The sequence below is a fragment of the Epinephelus lanceolatus genome, chromosome 3 (assembly GCF_041903045.1).
Source record: "Epinephelus lanceolatus isolate andai-2023 chromosome 3, ASM4190304v1, whole genome shotgun sequence".
Taxonomy (NCBI): Eukaryota; Metazoa; Chordata; class Actinopteri; order Perciformes; family Serranidae; genus Epinephelus; species Epinephelus lanceolatus.
This window is the reverse complement of record NC_135736.1, coordinates 49,783,792-49,804,474: the sequence shown is the minus strand read 5'-3', so window position 1 is coordinate 49,804,474 and position 20,683 is coordinate 49,783,792. Positions and strand designations below refer to the sequence as shown.

General features: G+C 43.7%; 1 protein-coding gene across 2 annotated transcripts in view; it reads right to left on the bottom strand.

The window, feature by feature from the left end:
* Nucleotides 1-1,544: 1,544 nt before the first annotated feature.
* ttbk1a (tau tubulin kinase 1a) overlaps nt 1,545-20,683 on the bottom strand; it is a 79,051-nt gene continuing 59,912 nt past the window's right edge. For both annotated transcript variants that reach the window (XM_033624753.2, XM_033624754.2), the window contains exons 15-16: nt 3,081-4,540; nt 1,545-2,963 (exon numbers count right to left, since the gene is read on the bottom strand). In XM_033624753.2, the coding sequence (XP_033480644.1) occupies nt 2,558-2,963; nt 3,081-4,540 (1,866 nt within the window). In that variant the 3' untranslated portion in view covers nt 1,545-2,557. The remainder of the gene's footprint in view (nt 2,964-3,080; nt 4,541-20,683) is intronic.

The window sequence follows — 20,683 nt, the reverse complement described above, 5'->3', positions numbered from 1 at the left end:
TGTTTTTCTTTTACTGATGCTTCCTGTTAGCAGAGTCCCCTTTACAATTTTCCCTGCTGTGGGACCAACAAAGGATGATCTTATCCTAATAATGATGAAAATGGTTCACACTTTAGTTTACAGTCACTGGTCGAGACTAGAGTGTAATATTGTTTTAATGTTACTGCACAGGGCTGATGGTGTGGCTGTGTGAGTGCCACACAACCGTTTATAAAGATAAAAAAAACCTTGTGAAGAACTTGCATTAATCCTGCTGATATTAGGCCAGTACATCAGAGTTTTGCAGACATCCAGTAGTGGAAGAAATACAAAGTTTTATTTAGGTAAAAGTATTTATACTACAGTGTAAAAATCCTCTGTTGCAAGTAAAAGTCTTACTTGAGGAAAAGTCAGCGATGGACTGTACTTCAGTCCAAATTTGAGGTACTTGCACTTTACTTGAGTGTTTTCTTCTTGTGCCGCTTTCTACTTCTATTCCACCACATCTCACAGGTCAATATTGTAAATTTTACTTCAATACAATTATATGTCAGCTTTACAAGCGTATAGTTTTTGCAGACTAAACCTTGGCTCATGTGCAAGTACAGCTGAAATGGTTCATCGAACAATCAATCTTGAGAAAACTATTTGGCGCCATTTTGTATGTAAAAACATTTTCATGCTTCCAGCTTCACAAATATGGAGATTTTCTGCTCTTCCTTTTGATAATTACAATAATTTTAAAGTATTTGTAATAATGTTTATTTTTGGTGGGTTGGACAAAATAAATATGGTGAAGGTCAAACTGAGTGTACTCCTGATGTATAAATAACAACTATTGATGCATTACTCTGTTCATCACTTTAATGTTGCAGCTAGTGTAAGGCTTATGTACCGTCATTACAGTGTCAGCAGTGTGTGCAGATGAGCAGTGTTGGGCTTCCCCCTCTTCTCCATCCCGACTGCTGCAAGCACCTAGAGCTCCCCACTCAATTGCTGGCAGAGGTCTGCTAGACTTTTACCCGCACACACCGCCCACGCTGCAATGACACAGAGCTGGTTGAAAATTTTCTCCCTTTAGCTGACCATATCACTATTTTCCAAACTGCTGTAGTAATTCCCTGGGGGAGTTAATTGCAGGGTCTGCAGGGTACATCCATGGGTGGACTAGCTAGCTAGCAGCAGTTTCTTCCCTATCCAATTAGCAAACCTCCCAGGGAGAGTGAATCAGAGGGAAGGTGGGGTACATCCATGAGTGGGTTAGCTTGCTGGCAGCAGTCTTTATTCACTATCGGATCATTAAACTTTCCAGCTTTGTAGTCTCTGATTTGCGGGAAGCGTGGCAGAGACACTGTGGGATATATCCATGAGTGTGCTAGCTAGCAGTAGTCTCTTTCAATGGCGCTGGCTAGCAGTAGGCTGGCAACCAAACACTGGGCCTTGCACCTGGCAGCCCGCTTTTGTCATGTGGAGGTGGACGTGGTTTCATCTAAAGTGGGTTGGTAAAACGCTGGGTCGCTGGGTGAACTGGAAACCAGTGAGGAAAGAATGACAAGATGCCCATCCACATTACCAAGACTTTACTTCACAGCTCAGTGCCCATCGACCCCGTACAAACACAACATGGGCTCCAACAGCCAGCAAACCTTTGCACTGTCAGCAGAATCCAAGCAGGTGTAACTTCCTCTCATGGTTAACCCTGTTTTTCTCATGCGTAAAAAACAGGCATAGTGCCAACACATCGGAACAGAGGGTTAAAGACTTGAAATTTACACTTTGCTTGGCAAGATAAAAAATAAAGATGTCTTTATGGGAAATGATTCTATTATATACAATTCAGAGCATAAAGAAAATAATAACACCCAGAAAATAGAATGATTAAAGCATGCCCATTGTCACACCATGAGGAGGAGGCGAGCGGCCGAGCAATTTATTTTGTGTTCACATCCAACTCTTCTCTTTATCCAAGAGCATAATGAGTACAGGTATAGTTAGGACTCTATTATCATATTAACATTATTCGGGCATTCAAACCAGTCCAATTTGGTCTTTTTTGGGCCTGTTTATCCCAATAGGAAGGGAAGAACTATATCAAATAATTTAAAGGTACAGATTTTTGTACATGTTGTTTTCCTTCTACAGATTCAATGTATTTGTGATATACTTTACCATGCAATGTGAACCAAGCAGGGTACTGTCAATAGAAGAGTAGTATAGCTGTGGACAAGCTGGGAGTACTGTGTAAGGTGAGAGTCTCTGAAACTGGACTTGTTGGAGACCATGATCCTCAGTTCCAGAAACCAGTTAAATCAGGGATTGACCAGGGAGCAGCAGACGCATCCATAGCACCATGGCAGCAACGCTCCTGTACGACAGTCAGTCAAGATCACTGGAAGCCCATGAAGATAGTTCAGTAAGCTGTCCTTGGAAAAAATAAGAGGTCTGTGTACATTAGATGAACTGAAGGAGGTGATTGTAACATCACAGTCTAATATGGAATCAGGTGAGAACCTTTGAGGCGTAGCTTGTCCGAAGACTGATTATACACAAACATGTCTCAGCTGTGAGTCTCTTTGTATTATCTAGCGGGCACCACCTTCTCCCTGGCATTCGGTTTCCCCTTAGCCGCTCCGGCTGGTTTTGGCCTGGTCCTGGCGGGCGTGGTGCCAGAGGAGGTCTGGGCGGTGGCTTCCTGCGAGGCGCTGCGCCGCATGGTTGTTGTAGTCCTGGGCGGTAGCATGGGGACAGTTGGGGCTCGAACCGAGAGGGGCTGCCTGGACGGACATACTCTTTGAGGGGAGGGGCTGTCAGTCCTGCAGTGGGTGGAGCTAAGGCTGCGTCGGGTTCCAAACAGGACTCGCAGGGGCATTCGAGGGCTGCCGGACGGGCCAGCAGATGGACGGGGACACGAGGAGGAGGACCTGGGCGAGACAGGTTTGGATTTCCTTTGAGTGCCGAGAGTGCTTAGTCCAATCTTCTGACTCCTGTAGACAGAAAAGAAAAACTGAAGGTATTATTTCTTCAAATTCTTCAAAAATGTTTGATCAAACAGCTACAAAATCAACATTTGTTTACACTAAAAAGAAGAAACAGAATCATACCCATTAGTGAAGGATGATGCTCCTTTGGTAGTGCTGGATTCTGGCAAGGACAGAGGAGAAGGAGCAGAGGCAGCAAGCCCCCCTGATGGCCTCTTTACGGGGGTCACAGGCCTGGGGATCCTGCTCCTGCACTCCTTGGAGCCTTGCTCTTCAGTCGGTTTGAGACGGGAGCTCCTCTTAGACTCATCCGAGGTATGTGTGTCCTCCTCTGAGCCGGTGGTGGACAGAGTTTCAGAAGCCCTCCGACGCTCATCATCCCCAGAGGACAAGGATGATGACGTCCCAGACAACATTCTCCTCCTCATCCAGCGGCCCTGTTGCTTCTGAACTAGCATGCGTGCCAAGTCCAGCTGCCTGGCTCGCTGCTGAAGCCGAGCCCGAGCTGAGAGGGAGGAGGACTGCTCTGAGCCCGAGTCCTCTTCAGAGATGAGTACTGGGATTCGGCTTCGGATTCTGGGCTTTGTGGCAGCCGGTAGTTCTGATCCCTTTGTCTGAAGCTTGGCAGGTTCTTCACTGGGTAATGGCTGTTTCATAGGTTCCTGTGACAGATCTGTACGTTCATGAACTGGTGACATGGCTTCTGGGACAGGCTCCAAAGACTGGGCCAGGACAGGTGATGGCCCATTCTCAGTTTTTGGCTGTTTGTCAACTGGTGTAGTTTGTTCTTGCACCGCATCCTCTGGAGACTCTTCTGTCACTGGCGCCCCTTCCTGATCACGGGTGTCGTCCTCTACAGCTGATGCCTTCACGATGGCCAAGACTTCCCGATCACTCTCCTTGGCAGAGTGACCGTTGGAAGACATGACATTGAGGTGTGATGTCTCTGCAATATGGATGAAAGTGCGCTCAACTTTGGTGAAGGGTGGTGATGCAGGAGCGATGGGAGTGGAAGGCCTCAGGTCTGACCTGAGAGCCGGGGACAAACGGCCAGTCTCAGAGGGTTCGGGCTGAATCGCCTCCCCAACCAGGAGGCGGTCGGTGCGGGAGTTGAGAGCATATGGTGTGGCCAACTCACCCTCTAGAACATGATCACCACCAGAGGGAGACTTACGAGTGTCTCCAGGTGAGAAGAGGACGAGGGTTTTGGAAGCATCCTCCAAGTCAGGGTCTGCATCAGCAGCTGAGGCATGCTCCCTTTGACCCCTCTGGTCCTCGGCCATGAGTGTTGAAGGTGCAGCATCTTGGCTACGTTCAGTGCTCTTCTGACTGGCCTCGCTGTTGGACTCACTTTTTGTGACATCGTCATCCTTTGGCCCTGGACATTCTTGGACTTCTTCGTCTGGCGTGGCAAAGCTCCGGCGCTGAGGCAAGGTACCAGTGAGCATGACGGTGAGGAAGTCGGCCCTCTTGGCCTGGAGCTGAGGAAGGATGTGGAAATGCTCCTTCTCGTCGCTCTGGCCTTTTGTCCGATAGTCTGGCGAGGGTGGCGACTGGTCGATCTGCTCCGTGGGTGACAAAACCTGGAAACAATACAATAACACTCTTTATTACCAATGAATCCACCCAAAACAGGACAGCATGGAACTCTGAACATCTTGAAAGAAGTTTATGATAAGACTTTTGAACTCAGACATATCACAATTAACAGCAAGCACTCAGCAGCAGCTTATAGACTACTGACATGTATGACCAGTGAAACCGTGTGTGGAATTAAAAAAAGGTGTCAATTTTTCTTAAGGATAAACAATCACACACACAATGGACAAAAAAACCCCAGCTACAATAAGATGCTAAAAATCAAAACCACTGCAGTTCAAATACAGTTTCATCAGAGATTAATATTGATTTTAACGACCTCGACATTTAGTACTATGGAATATTTGTTGTCTCCCGTCTTTTACTTTAAACCATACATAGATTTTGTTGGTTAAAAATACACTTGACTTAAAGATACACAACGTTATATGTTCACAGTTGAGTTTTTGAAACACTAACACTGAGCTAAGACGTTATTATCGTGACAAAATCAGGGAATGAATCTTCAGACTAAAGGCAGTAGCCTGAGCACATGGCCTACGCCACTGTGAACATTTGTACTTGTGCAGTGGTGTGTCTGTGTCACTCTGCAGTTACACCTCCACAACACTAGTCGGCGGTGGGGTTTCTGTGAAGTGATATAGAGTTGAGCTGATTCAAAACACACACATTAAACACACATTAAACATGGCTTAATAGAGACAGTTTCAAGCATAAATCAGCTTCACTATAACTCGCAGCATTCACAGATAAAACAACTGTCTTATACTAAACATGTTTTCCGTACAAATACAACATGCTAATGTTATTAGCACAAGCCTGTGGCATTTTACATTGTATATATTAGCCTAGCAGCTAGCAGAGATTTTCTCTGCTCATATTTCAGCCAGGATAAATCACAGACAGTGTGTGGAGGCTTTATTGTCTTCACAATTTATTGTTTCTTATCTGTGAAATTAAAGTAAATCAAAGCTTTGTTTCCACTGAGGGAAATGGTTTCAGCTTACAGAGACAGACAGGAGGTCTGCATCACTGTGACGTGGAGTTACATTTCTGGGGAGGTGCACGTCAGGCTACAGCGATGCAGAGCCTATGTTGTAAGTACAGCGTTGATTTGACGCAGAAGTATAAATCCCACTTGAGGCCCGAACATACTCGGGCGGAACATACGCGGAACGGACTCCGCGGAGGTCCGCGCGGACTCAAAGCGGACGTCCGCAAGGCCTGTGCGCACAAAGCTCAGATTTTACGACCGCGCGGACTTTGCTCTGCGCACCAGTGACTGCTCGGCATGTATTTTTCACATCGCGGGGATTTTTCAAGGACATTTTTACAGGAAACTACAACGCAGAATTGCGCTCAACTATGGAAGCCCGAATGACTGCAGACATTCCTCGCGGAGTCCATTCCCCTTATAGTACGCCCGAGTATGTTCGGGCCATTAAACAATAAAAACTCACAGTGGTGATGTAGGTGATTATCAAAATCAAATAACAAAAACAGCTGGGAAGCTTTTTAATTTTTAATCACCAGAGGTTCATAAAGTTAATTTGATGTCATCTTGTTCACATTCAGTACTTTTTTCTCATTAATGCACTGTGAGTGAAAAGAGGCTTGTTGAACCTGACTCGCTAGGTAGCATGCTAGCTTGCTCTCTAGTTAGCTGCCTTGCTTGCTAGGTAATGATTGTCCACTCTGAGCCCCCAGGAACAGCCCTGGGCTTTGAGGTAAATTTTCATAATGGTCAAACAGTTCAATTACAACTTCGCAGTCTGTCAGGTGATGCCGTGGGGCCTAAAAATATGTTTTCTCATAAATGTAAATTGGGAAAGAGACATCTGTAAATCAGTGGATACATTTCTCTGAGTGTCACAACCCACAAGATATGACTCGTTTCAGTATCAGAATTTGATCCATTTAGTCCGCTAACATTTGGAATGTCCAGAAGAGCCGTACGATTAAATCATTTTATCTCCATTCACGTTAGCAGAGAGCTAAATGGGAAGTTAGCCACTCAACCTTAGGAGTGTGTCCAGTGCGCCTGCTCCATGGGCCCAATAATGCGGAAGGTAGTTTTATACCTAGGAAGTCGAACTTATTTGGCACCACGTCAGGAACAACTCAACATATAAACTACAGAACAGGAGGAAAACCACCGCCAAGATTCAACAACTGAAGCATCAAAGTGTAACAATGCCTGCACCACTGAGCAGCTTTCACAGGAATACACGTGGCCCCGCCTCCAACACTTTATCCAATTGTCTTTATACACCCATGGTCGGCATGGGGGGTGGAGCCTATCCCAGCTGACATGGGGCGAGAGGCGGGGTACACCCTGGACAGGTCACCAGACTATCACAGGACTGACTCTTTGGACTGTGGGAGGAAGCTGGAGCACCTGGAGAAAACCCACGCTGACATGGGGAGAACATGCAAAATCTGCACAGAAGGAATAATTGAATAATTAGAAAAAAATAGCCAAGGAATTTAAATTTCAAAATCATGAGAAAATTATCCGCATTCTCTGCTCTGACACGCTGTAGGCGTGTCCGCTAAAAGAGCTGAAATGGTCGAGGCGCTGCCGACTCTGGTAAGGAGCTAACTCAAAGCAAACACCCCTCCCCTTCCAAGCCAAAGAACGAGCCGCCACGCAGTTACAGACTCCCCTCAGCAGCTAACCCAGCAGCACAGTAACAAACACGATCCCTGAGCAGAAGAACAAGCAGCTGCACAGTGACAGACTCTTGTTAGCAGCCGAGGCTCTGATCACACAGAGTGTTCTGCAGGTTACAAAATGCAAGGCGCACCACGCTGCCTTTTTTTAAAATGAATGCCACTAGTATAAAAACACTTGCTGTGTCTTTTTATTGTTGCCAGGCAACAACCCCATCACCTCCTCACCCTAACCTTCCTGTGTAATCAATCTACGGTTTATTTATCTTATGTATCCTGCAGTAATCAGTGTGTAGCTGCTGCCATGTTGAGGCAGAGGGTGCTGTCTGTAGCTGTGGTTGAGGGTGAGAGACTGTCAGCAGATAAACAGAGATCTGTGTGGGTACATGAGACCCTAAAAAAGAGGCTGGATCATGGGGAGTACCACCAGTTGGTCCAGGAGCTTCTCCTCCATCATGGACGTTTACAGTACTGCACTTATCTGCTGTTTTCTATTGAGATGGTGCTAACTGTGCTTTGTAAAGTCGTATAGCTCTGGGTATCCAGCAACCACTACCACCAGTTTCTCCTCCATTGGTTACCAACTGTAAACTTGTTGTCGTGACCACCACAGAAGCCCCGCCTCTCAAATCATCCCATTGGACAATGGGAGAAAAGCAGAGATGACGTTGGGTGTTTTTCCCCAAATTTTTTCAACTTGAGGAGTTTAAAGCGCTTCAGCAGAAATGCCAGGCGCCTAGAGCGCAGAAACACGAGGCACGTAGCAACGCAAAACAACGAGCAAAAAGCTTCATTCTCATTAAAAACAATTACAAAAAGCCGCCTCCAGCTGCTAAAATGCTCTCTGTTTGATTGGGGCCTCAGCTAGCAGCACACACACCCTCCGAACTGAAGCAAGAATGGTGCTCCATGGCGACAGACATGCTCATTAGCAGCTAACTCAGTAGCACACACTCTTCAAACCAGGGAACAAGAGCCTCTCGTTCAGCAGCTAACGTTAGCACAAAGCACACACCCTCAGCAGTGAGCAGTAACTGCCCGCAGGCCGGGTCGGCCAGAAAGACTGAAAGGTTCGTTACTGACGGCTGTTTAAATTGTGTCTATATGACTGTGACTTTTAACAGAGATGTTTATTCATGTATTTTTTAGGCTGACAGAGCTCAGAGAGCTCGTGGGATGTAGTGAACTCACCGCTGACACACAGTGGGCAAAAGAAATGACACTGATGCTATGAGCTCCAACATCAGTTGTAATGTAGTCTTTATATAGCCTAGAAGGGGAGGGGTTATGTTAAGGATGGCTGCAGTCAGTCAAAACCTGGACAGAGAAATGGTCTAACTCCACACTTCAGTCTTTTCATGTTTTCAACAAGTGTTTTCTGACAGGTGTCGTGTGTTTGGAAAGAAATCCCTGTCTTGCCTTATGCGGACTTTAAATCTTGGTGATTTTGATATTTATGACAAAGAAAGAGAAAAAAGGAAGCTAACGTGTGTAGCACCCGTCAGTGCTTTCGCTAATGGTCCCTCTCCCAGTAAGAAAGGACAACAGGAAGTGATGTATTTGCCCCCAAAACCATTTTAATGTCATTTTGGTTGTACACAAGCTTTTCAAGATTGTCTAGATTACATACATTGATATAAAAGGCACAAAAAAATGCATTGCAGAGTTTATCCTTAGACAGCACGCAGTCTGATATCAGGTGATTTTCAAGTGTTTCCCTTCATAAAGATTTAACATACAGCCTGTACATACATACTAAACCCCGCTAATTATCATGCTATTAGAGATTAACTGCAAACCTAATGACTTTCTACATTTCTGTATATATGTACACAGTTATCGTTTGAATTTACAAAAAGTTTAAAATACATGCTTTACCTGTAAATTATACAAGCAGTACTGTACAATCATATAGTGATAGAAAAAAAACGCTTACATGTATTTTACAGGTGAAAGACACTCACGGATCATCACACTGAACTAACACTGTGAGCTCTTCAGTCCTCTTTACCTCCACGACACAGACTCTGCTGTTATTGCAAAAACTGTGAAGGAACATTAAGACATTTTATTAAATACCAACTGTACTGAACGAGGTTTCAGTCCTGGATGTATTTAGCTCAGCTTAGCACAAAGACTGGAAGTTCCTTGGATCAAATTGATCGATCAAATTATCGTCATGGTTGACAATTGGGGGTCACTCCCTACACTATAAGAAATGAAGGTGCTAACTAGAACCATAGAGAGGTCTTTGGCTTGTCTCAGCCCATTCTCATTCCGAAGTTGTGAAATACTGCCGCTTTGTCAGTGATTTCGGCGTCAGACACAAACATCAACAGCCACCTTTCGCGGTCATATGATATGCTGCCGGTCAGGTGGACGGCACCTGCCACGGCATTATGATGTGCAGACAGGTGGCGTCAGTTTATATTGTGGGTGGACGGCACCTGTCGTGGGGTATCACCCCTGGACTGCATCAGTTTGAAACACTGCTGTTAATGACATAATACAAGGAGTTTAAAGTCCCTATGGGGCGGTTCGGAGGGAGGTGGATGGGTCCAACATGCAGGAGACCGGTGTTCACTTCCAATGTCGAGCCAAACCACGATGTTTTTTCTAAACCTAACCATGTGCTTTTGTTGACGTCCCGCTGTTGGTTGCAGCGTCTCAGAACCACAACACAGACACAGAAGGATACCTGGCGCGTAATATGTAGACGTTAAAGTGCACTGACAGAGCGGCGATATGTGACGACGGGATGAGTACGTGTTGCTTGAACCCTTTTTGGTTCGGGGTAGAATCTTTTATAAATGTGTCACTTGAAACCCTTTCAAAGAACCCAACTTAAATGTTATATCTAGAACCATCTGTGAATGGCTTCACCCAGAACCCTCTGTGGGGTTTTATCTTTCCACCCTCTAAGGTTGCCAACAAGAACCCACCCAGGGGGTTTAAGAAATAGTAATTGACTACATCACCCATAAATCTCTCTCCTACTAGTCATGCTTTTAGTTTAACAGGTGAGTCTGGGACCAAGGGAACCACCTTCATGAGGCTCCTTTTTAGGAGTTGGAAATTTCATGGAATCGCTACAACTACAGCTTTTAATATTTCAATGATGCAGTCAGGTTGGGATCCAAAACTCGGTTCCAGATTAGAGCTGAATACCGAACGCCAAGGGTGATGGCAGAACACATGTAGAATGAATTGATTTAGGGGGTTCCAGACACATCTGCATTTGAATATTTGAGGGTGAGGACCCATACTTAAAGAACTCTTTCTTCCAAAAAGGGTTCTTCGCATGAAAAGGTTTCTTGATAGAACAAGGAACCTTTGAAAGAACCGTCTTCAAAAAAGGGTTCTTCAGAATCAAATGGTTTTTGGGTTGAACCTCATTTCTTCAAGAGGAACCATATTTCTAAGAGTGTACTAAAGCCCTGGGGCTGGTTGCACAAAATACCTTAAGTTTTCTCCTTAAGTATGACACTTGTATGACAGTATGACACACTGAACTCTGCCATCAACTAAACCGTCTGACATCAGGATGACTGGCTTCTTAACAACAAGACTGTGAAGGTCATAGCTAGGCTAACAGTTTCGCCCTGCTTCCAGTCTTTATGCTAAGCTTGGCAAAACAGATCCTAAACCTTCGTCTGTACTGGACACACAGAGATGTTCTTCATCTTCTGAACGACTAATTTCAGTCTAATTACTCTTTAAATATCTGAATGTTCCTTTCAGAATCAAACACTGGTGACACACGAGGTTCACGCAGAACTGATTAACATATCGGTGAATGTGACGTACAGTCGAAACAAAACTAACACGGAGACCAGTGTTAAAGACACAATGCAGTTTTGTTCTCTCTACAGACACGTAATCTGTACAATATCACCCTGTTATTCCATAAAGATCAGCACTAACATATCAAATATGCAATAAAAATGGATGTTTGGAAGAAGCATAAAACAGTTTTGTTTTTATTTTTTTACATAGATGTGACTGCAGTAGGAGATTTATGAGGTATAAATGTTTTGTGGCAGATGCAGGAAAAAGTTTGTGGGACCTGACAGTTTAAACGGTTTCTCTTAAATCCGCACTCAGAGGAAAGTCTCAGGACATAAAAGCTTTAAAGTCGCAGGGTTGTCAATGTGATAGAAATGACATTTTTACTATTAATCAAAACCTTCAAAATGTTGTTTTTTTCAGGAGTTAATTTATAATTTGACCACTGAGCAGAACTGTTTACCACATTTGAATATTAGGAACTTGTCATCAACAGAACTGAGGTCATTTTTGTTTGGTTTTATAGTTACAGTTTTATATTTTCCTGCAATCAGTTGAAACCAAATAAACATATATTTAATTTTCAGTTTGAACATGAAGAGCAGCAGTTCAAATACACTTAATTTGATGTGTTCTTTCAGTCAAAAACGCCTGTTAGTAAAAACACTAGAGCACCACATTTTGGCGTTCTGGCAATGCATTCACAAACTGAAACTTTGCCCTTCATTAAATGAACAGTCAGATTCTTTTATACAAGTGTTTTGCTCACAGCGCTATGTTGTGCAGCAGTCCGACCTTCGCTCTCGCTCCCAACTCTCATCGAATACCGCTGTTCTGAAGGTGGAAAACCGACGCACAGAGGCACCACTCACAGCGGTATGACCCTCACCAGACGGAGGTTGTTTTTGATGCAGCAAGCAAAAACCTAACTCGTCAACTACTGCTGCTTTGTCAGTGGACCTCGGTGTCAGATGCCGGTGCATGGAGGCACCATCCATGGCGGTATGATACGTACCGGACGGTGGTTGTTTCTGACACAGCAGGCAAAAACCCTGCTCGTCAAATACCACCGTTGTGGGTCAAATCAAACAAACTCCGGATTTTCACCCGTGAGCCTGCTCGTCATTTCCTGTGTGAGACCAAAAGTGAGCAGAGTTATTTTGATGAGAACAAAGTGCAGTGTGCTGCTAGTGTGTGTAACATGCAACGCTAGTGAGGTATGTCACATGACATCAGTAACCACCGTACTTAATTTAAGCCAAACTATGATGGTTTTTTCAAACCTAATCATGTGCTTTAGTTGACAACACTTTAGGATATAAACCTGAAAATGAAGTTTTTTATGGGCATTTTAAGTTTATTTTGAAAAAGACTGTGTGCATTTAACAAGTGGAAACTGTTTACTTCCTGTGGAAATGGAAGTTTATTTTGAAAAGACACAATGCGTGTAATGACCTTAATTTTACACGCCGTCACATTTTAACATGTAGGTCCACAGTTTTATTTAACTAGTTGGGATGAGAATGTTTCGGTCAGACAGCTTTTACAAACACGTTTCGTTTGGAGTGCACTGCCAGCGTTACAGGTATTTTCACTTTGCGGTTTACAGATTTGAAGGATTTTTGTTGGTTTGGTTTTAATTCCTGTGGAAAATAAGGTGTAAGTGAACAAAGTTAAACCTGTTTATGATCCGTTGACCTGCAAAACTGCTTTACATCCGGTTATGAACCAAACAGTTTCAGTAAAAACCTTTTAAATACTAACAGAAGCATGACTTCTTTTACTGACCAACATAAATGTTGACATCTACACTGTAGAAATAAAGATGTGATGATAAGAAGGACTCCAGCTGCTCCGGACTCCACAGCTCTGATCCGTGAGTATCCCCTTGAGTATCGGTGTGAATTATTTACAAAAGAATCACAGACGTTTTTCAGTCAGAGGTGTATATTCACTGTGTTTTCGTTGTAATTACAGTACAGTGTTGTTTTTAGTCATTTTACAGTCAGAGGTGCGTGTCGTACAAACAGTAGATCTCATGCAAAGAGTGGCGACAGTCGGTAAACAGTCTCTTGGTAGGACGGACCGTCATTAATGCTGCAGACCTTTTTTTTTTTTTTGTATTTCTTAAAGTGTCGTCAGCACACTCAAAGCTTTCTACGCCCTGTCTCTAACTGAATGTGGCACTGCGTTCATGGTGACACAGGACAAAACATTGACATGTATCAGTGACAATCTTGTACGGTAGGTGAATCATTTTGCAGGCGTGCAAAATAAAGTTCAGAGTTAGCAGCTAGTCCACTTCATACATTCTCTAAGTGGTTGTACTGTAATGCTATGCTAAATATAAAATGGGCAGGACATCCTGAACTCAGCATGAAGCAGCATGAAAACAAACTGAGGTGTCTTCTCATCAGACCGGAGCTGTGATGAGCCTCAGCACTGAGGGACACATCCAGGCTGAGCTAATGGTAATGCCTCAAGCTCAATGGAACAGCAAGTGGTGCATATTTACTTAATGTAGCCCTTTAACACATTTAGAAAGCAACCGTTTCACCGCGCAGCATGGCCATTCTAGCAAGTCTCTCGTAGTGTAACCCAAAGTGTTTCATTCAGGAGACACAGCTCTGACTTCGAAGAACGTCGTTGGAATGACATTCAAAGCAGCAAACCGTAGAGCGCTGCTTCAGTATGACGTTAGCAGCGGCCGAATATTAAACAGGGTTTCACAGCTCAACACTTACAACCATCACAATGGCTCTTTGTTCTGATAGCAACATGGCAGAGACCAAACTAAAGCTACCTTACAAATGTTTGCACATCTTCTACTGAAAGCGTCCATCTCTCAGGACGCAACAAGCACCGACTCCTTTAAGGACAAAACGTCTCATTCAAAGTGGAGAACATCAACATGTGAGGAAACAGCCTTAGGGCTCATTTATGCTCAACATCAGGAACAGAGCCTTCGTTCTGTACTCGCCGTTCATTTCCTGCATGCTTTCTGAAAGCTCGCGGATATGAACCAAACAGAGCAGCATCGCCAGAGATCATGGAGGCAGTGTAACGTAGTTTAAGAAAGATGCAACTGTAGGAAACAGCAAAGACATTTTACAAAATGGTGGAACAAAATGAATTGCTGATACAGTGAAAAGAATTCTCCGTCTACATGTTGCGATGTATTTTATGACATCACCAACCTCCACCGTCTACAACGATGCCTCCATTTAAAGGTACATCAGTACGACCTCCTCCACCGTCACCTCGTATGTTGTTGTGTGAAACACTCCACCCTCTGGTGCCATCAATTGGCTGTATCTATGCCAACATATAGGACGCTTAGGAGTATGAGAACAGAGATTTTTACAGTGTTTGAAATGCACGTATCGATTTTCGTGCGTAAAGGAATAAATGAGCCCAAAATGTGATACAACCTCTAAAAACCGTCGATCAAACATCGGTCACAAACACTCTGCTCTTTGTTTGTTGTGCAGACACTGTGTAGACGGTAAGTATGTCCAATGACAGCTGAACCTTTTTTATCTTGACGCTCTGAGCAGCTGAACTCTTTGAAACTACGTTTAAACAAATTGTTACGTATTCTTTAATAGCAGTGTTTGTCGTGGTAATTTTCATGTCTAGAGGGAACTTGCTTCTTTTTGAACAAATGAGCCTTTGACTCATGACGATGGGTTGTTTGTGGGGAGCGCATGGCACCAGAAAAAATAACAAAAAAACAGCTGTATCTTTACAAGCAGCTTATTACGACTCATATTTACGTTTACTGTTAGGTGGCGACATGTAGTGGCTGTAGTCATTTTGAAGGGAGCAATATAGGAAGTCAGGTGATGTAGTATAAAGTGCGACAAAGTCTGTGTGGAGGAGTTTGGGGTGGATGGACGGGTCAAACAAACAAATAAACAAAGGACTTTGACCCAGGAGACCACTGTTCATGTCGCGTGTGACACCAAAAGTCAAATTATTTTAACCATGCGCTGTACTTCACTGACGTCACAAATGTAACGTAGTTAGCGTCATGTGCATAATGCAAGCTAACTTCCGTTCGTCACTTAAATTGTTTAACAAATGTAGTTATTTTAACTCAAACCATGATCTTTTTTCTAAACCTGACTTTTGGTGCAACCGTTACACAACGTTAACCACGTGTTTAAAACTGCAGCCTGTTGGTGGTTCTCTCCAACGGTCATATATGTGGTTTTGTGAGTTATTGGCAAACAACCTATTCAGGGTGTAGGTTTGACGACATGTTGACTTTTTCAGCTGTTGGAAGAAAAGCACAATTTTCAAATAAAAGCAAATGTTGAGATATTCTTTGCAGGACTGAATCATTTTGGGATTTGTGGGGTTTGGGATCAAAATATGGACGTCCCTCGAAATATCACTGACTACGTTTACATGCACATTAACATGCCGCACTTATTCTGAATATGACAACAGTGAATTGAATACAGGTCACGTCCCAGTTTAGGCCTTTTTCCCAATTAAGTGTTTTCTGATGAAGACATCTGGGACATGCCGATAGTATTCAGGTTTTAGGAGCCTTGTTTGGACATGCATACAGCACATTCAGAAAATGTGTCTCAGCTGGTGTTTTTGGTGCAGTTTACGACACGTGGCTTCTTGTCCTTTAATGGTCAGCTCTGTGAATTGCATGAAAACCAACTCGCCAACAGTTCACGCTGTTCTCATGCACTGTTAGTATTTTTTAAGGCTGTGGTAACCAATGCAGTGACGGGAGCAACAAAGGAAGTGCTCCCGAGCGGTCCAAGTAGGAGGCAGGTTGGGGAGGTGGAGGGGTCACAAAACAGAGGACTTTCCGGAGATTGGTGTTTGGAACCGTGTGAGCTGTGGGTCATTTTAAGGTACATCCTCACTGTGTTTCCTCTCCTAAACCTAACCTCTGTAAGATTTCGTCAAGAACATAACGTCATTTTTAGGCAGCTAATTCATTGGATATCACACGAACTGTTGTATGAGGATATGTTACCAAGTTTGCAGGGCTGGGGTAGAGAATGATGTGGCAAAGAAAAGCCCGCATTTGTGGTCAGCCGAGGAAACACACCGACTTTTAAACAACATGAAAGACTTGGATATCAACAGGTTTTTTGTACGTGCAAATATGACAACGCCAACCTTTTTAAGAAGGTGGTTGAAGGAATGAAAGGGGGAGGCCGAGTTTGGTCCAACGAGTCCACCGCCAGCGGAAAACTTTGGAAAAATCCTATTTTAAAGGAAAACAAAAAAATGAGAAGCAGCTCAAGCCGTTCCACTCTAATGTATCCTGACTAACACACGACATATTAGGACACGTTAATCAGAGTCTGCACAGCTGCATGTACGCAGTTTAGCATTAGGACAGTCTGACTTCAAATGTATCTAATTAATTACATGTGATTGGCAGATGTGTTGTAGTGAAGCTGCTGGATGTTGGACACAGTTGTCCCCCTGTCCTCTACCACCCAAAATGTACTGCAGTCCATTTTAAAAGGGAGTTAGTGAGTCGGTCACAGGTAGACTCAGTCTGAACTACCATCTCTGATGGTACTAAAGTTCCTTCCTGCTGAACCTGCAGAGAACGCTGCTCCTATCAACAGCTCCATCTGGACATTTTCTAAATGTAAATGTTTGGTTCGTGGGGTGGAGCAGCGTCGTCTCATCCGCCTCCATCATGTGACAAAGACATCCTGGCCTTCAATGACGCACCGGGTCAAAGGGCACCACAGAATCATTAATAACACATTAATCAGTGTTAATTCTTTTAACGTGATATTTTTTTCTGTGATTAATTAATCGAAACTAAGGCGTTATTTTGACAGCCCTACTTAGTAGGAATATTGTCTTTTTCGTAATAAGGGTGAAAACCAGAATATTGTAGCCACTGTCTCTGACAAATCAGATACTTCAACCAAACGCCATGAAACATGATCACTTCTAACAATGTGGATTTTCACACTGGATGTAAGATGTCATTTTTGATTATTTACTCCTTCAGGAAAAATCACTTCACCTTAACTCTCAACAAATAACACACACCCCACTGGTTTCCTGTTGGTCAACACTGAAACAGACTCTGGCTACATTAACTACGCCTGCCGTCACAAATCGACTGTGACTGACTGTGACGTTATTCTGTCTCACTGTTTGTGAAATGGAGAACACGGCGCACTGCGCTTTGAAATAACAAAAAGCCCTCCCTCGGCTCTGCTGGAGCCTTTATGGGATTAACGTGGTGGTTTATTTTATCTCATTAATTACTTTTCACTCCAGCTCATCGTTTATTGGATCTTCCATCAGATTGATTTCCTTCCTTTAATTTCAGGCAGCCATTGAAACTGAATGCAGATCTTCCATCACAGCTGACTTCTTCTTCCTTATCATCACATTTGGCATTTTCAGAGTTCAAAACTCTCGCTGGATGTGAGTTCAAAGTCTCTGCAAGTTCAGCGAGATGGTCTGAAACCTGAAGCCTGTAAGAGAGAAAATCTGAAATCTGATGATGAGATTAGAAAATATTAAACCACCACGGCGTCCGTTAGGATACCATCCCACATTTCACTTATTGCATCTGTGTTTTGCATCCATGTGGTGAGACCCTCGGGCCGGCCTGACCGCCCTTTTCCGTCCACTCTGTGATAAAGTGCAACAGTGAAGTCCAGCGCTCAGAAAAAAGAGATGGAAGAGGAAGCACGATGGAAATAAGATGGTTATCCAAACGCACGATTAAAGACCTTTGCAGAAATATCTCAACACACAGTGAAGAGTTTCTCTGGTCACAGGACAAAACAGACAAATCTACTCCACAGACGACGTCACAACACCTTTACAACTTTTCACAAGGACCCTCAACCTGCCACCTGATGGACCTTTAAATCAACGCTTATCTGACCCTGTCTCCACCACTGGAAGATCTGGATTCAAGTCAAACCTCCAAATAATGCAGGTGAGATGATAAAATCAACACAAAAACCTCCTGAAGCTTTGACCAGCTGTGAGCTTGTTATCTTGAGATTATGACTTAATTATCATGAGACAGTAAAGCGCCTCAAGCAGTGACACACTGTGTCAGCTGCCAGCTTTTCAACTGTCACACATCTCCAAAGTACTTGAAGTGTGCACTGTGCAGCTGTAATATCAGGGAAAATCAAAGTATCATATTCGGACTCGGTATCAGCAAATACTCACTACTGAATGACTCAGATCTGGAAAAAAAAAACTTGATTGGGACATCCCTACACCCGATAGCTGTTGACCTGTCTCATGACGGTTTTAGCCCAGGTCACGTTCCCTATAGACCCTTTTAGTGCCAACATCACGATGACATCACAGTGACATCATGTTATCAGCTGGAGGTGCAGCTGCCTCTCCCCCACAGGGCTGTAGGCTCCATAGGAGTGTTAAAATGTGTTTGTCTTGTTGTGTTACTGGGAGCCAGAATAGAAGGAGTCATGGCTCAAAACCAGCCGCCACTGCCCGTCAACAAAAACAAAGACAACTATGGTTAAATGTGATAAGACCAAAGGACTGGACGGAGGCCATCATCAAAAATGCTCACATGTGCAGCGCACACTTCATATCAGGTTAGGGAAAAAGTATTTCCTGTTGTAGGGATGAATAAGGTTATGTGTATTAAGGGTTATCATGTCCACCTCATCAGAAACTGGGGAGGGATTAAGAGGAATATTGGATTTCTCTGCAACGCTAACTTTTTAGCACATTAGCTAACGTTAGCTTCCATAGCAAAACAAACAAGTGTGGTCCTCCTTTGTAAGATTGGCTTCCTGTGACATCATCCATCCACTGAGTGAGAGCATACGGGTCGGCCAGTCTGGTCCCGTTGGTCAGTGTTTACTTATTCAAGTAACACTGGCGGTCCCGGAGAGTGAGTGACCTGACATGGTGCGTTGGTAAATTCAGTCTGACGCTCTACACTAAAATGAGAGCCCTGTTGGTGGAAGAAACGCAGCGTTATATTTCTACATGAATGAACCAACGGTTAAGTTAATCACACATTCACTGCGCTCGGCGCTCTGCTGCTCCGTCTCCACAGACAGAGTGTCCAGAGTGCGCTCTGCCACTCTGAGAGTGCGCTGCTCTGGATAACCCAACGCTACATTCAGACAGCGCTCCCAATTTATCAACGCTCCAGTTTGTGTCAGAGTGCGCTCCCACACTCACAATGAGTGTTTCTGAACGTACCACTCACATCATCTTCCTCCATCGTCTAAAACAAGACAACACAACTTGTTAGCTAGCGCTAGCTAATGTCTGTGGAGAACTGTTTTGCCTCCAGCTAAGCCCCGCCCACCAACAAACACCATCCTGTCTACTAACAGTAAGAGTGTATTCGTGGGTGAACAATCCAGTGTTTGATGACTTCTGCTTCATGATGACAGGAAGAGCTGACGTCGAAGGATCAAAAAGTGACGGTGCTGTGAACGCTTGGCGGCCACAAGCCGGTTAACCCTGTGGTAACTTTTCTGACACGTCCTGCTTAAAACCTAAAAAGTCAGATGGTGAGGCCCTGGGTCTGTATTAATGATGTAAATCAAGCAAGCTTTTGTCCTTCTGCTCCGATCAAAACACAAATATCACCCTCATGATGGCGCTCACAGATCACCAGTAGGACTCTGGAGAACATCAACGCTTGAAACAAATCCGATGACAATCCAGGTGATGTTGAGATACATCTCAGTCTGGACTCTCGTGTGACAAACTCTTGAAGAGAAAATGAAGTCATAATCACAAGATGAACTGATCATTAATCATCAGCTGCAGCTCAGACAGGAAGTTCAACAATCACACGAAACACCAAATATCAGTTCTCTTTGAGTTCTGCACCAGCAGCAGCCAGTAATAATGTATGATGTCTCCCTTCCCATGATGCTCTACGTCATGTGTCACTGGTCGACCCGTAATACACACTGTGAGCTCCTGCCTCCGACCAGTCTCCAAACTTTTACAATACAAGATGCTTTGGATGCAGCGCTGACACTGGCCCCGCCCTGTCGTACGGTGACCGTCACATTTCATAAAAGGAATTTTTAAAATCAGTCCAGGAAATAAATCAGAAATTACCGAACTAAAAGGAGCCACTGTTACATTCAGCCACAGATTTGTGAGCAGCTCTCACAATGTTTTCTTTTTGTCTGATTTACATGTTTTGTTTATTTGCTTTGCAAAACTATTTCCTTTGTTTGTTTGTTTATTTATTGGGTTGAATGTTGTGACGTTTGTCCCGTCAATTTGTTTTCTTTTTTATTATTTTTAATGTTTTGTGAAACATTTATATAAAATTAATATTGTGATGACTTTTAATTTGTTTTCTGCTTTTCTGTCACATTTAAGAAAATGAATTTATTTCATGAAACGTTCGTTGTGTTGTTTTATGACATGTCGTCGTGTTTTCACTTTTTTTCTAAAACACTGCTGTTTTTTCTTTTGTGTATGTGTGTGTGTGTGTGTGTGTGTGTGTGTGTGACATATTTGCACTTTCGGGCCACCGTACTTTAACCCAAAGACCCAGCAGGGTAACAGTTTTTGTCATAAAGGCTGTCGTTAGAGATCACCAGCGTCATTACACCCTTTTCACAGAGAAAACTCACACTTCTCTCTTCACACACAACATTTAATGAAGCTGGAATCGGACGTGT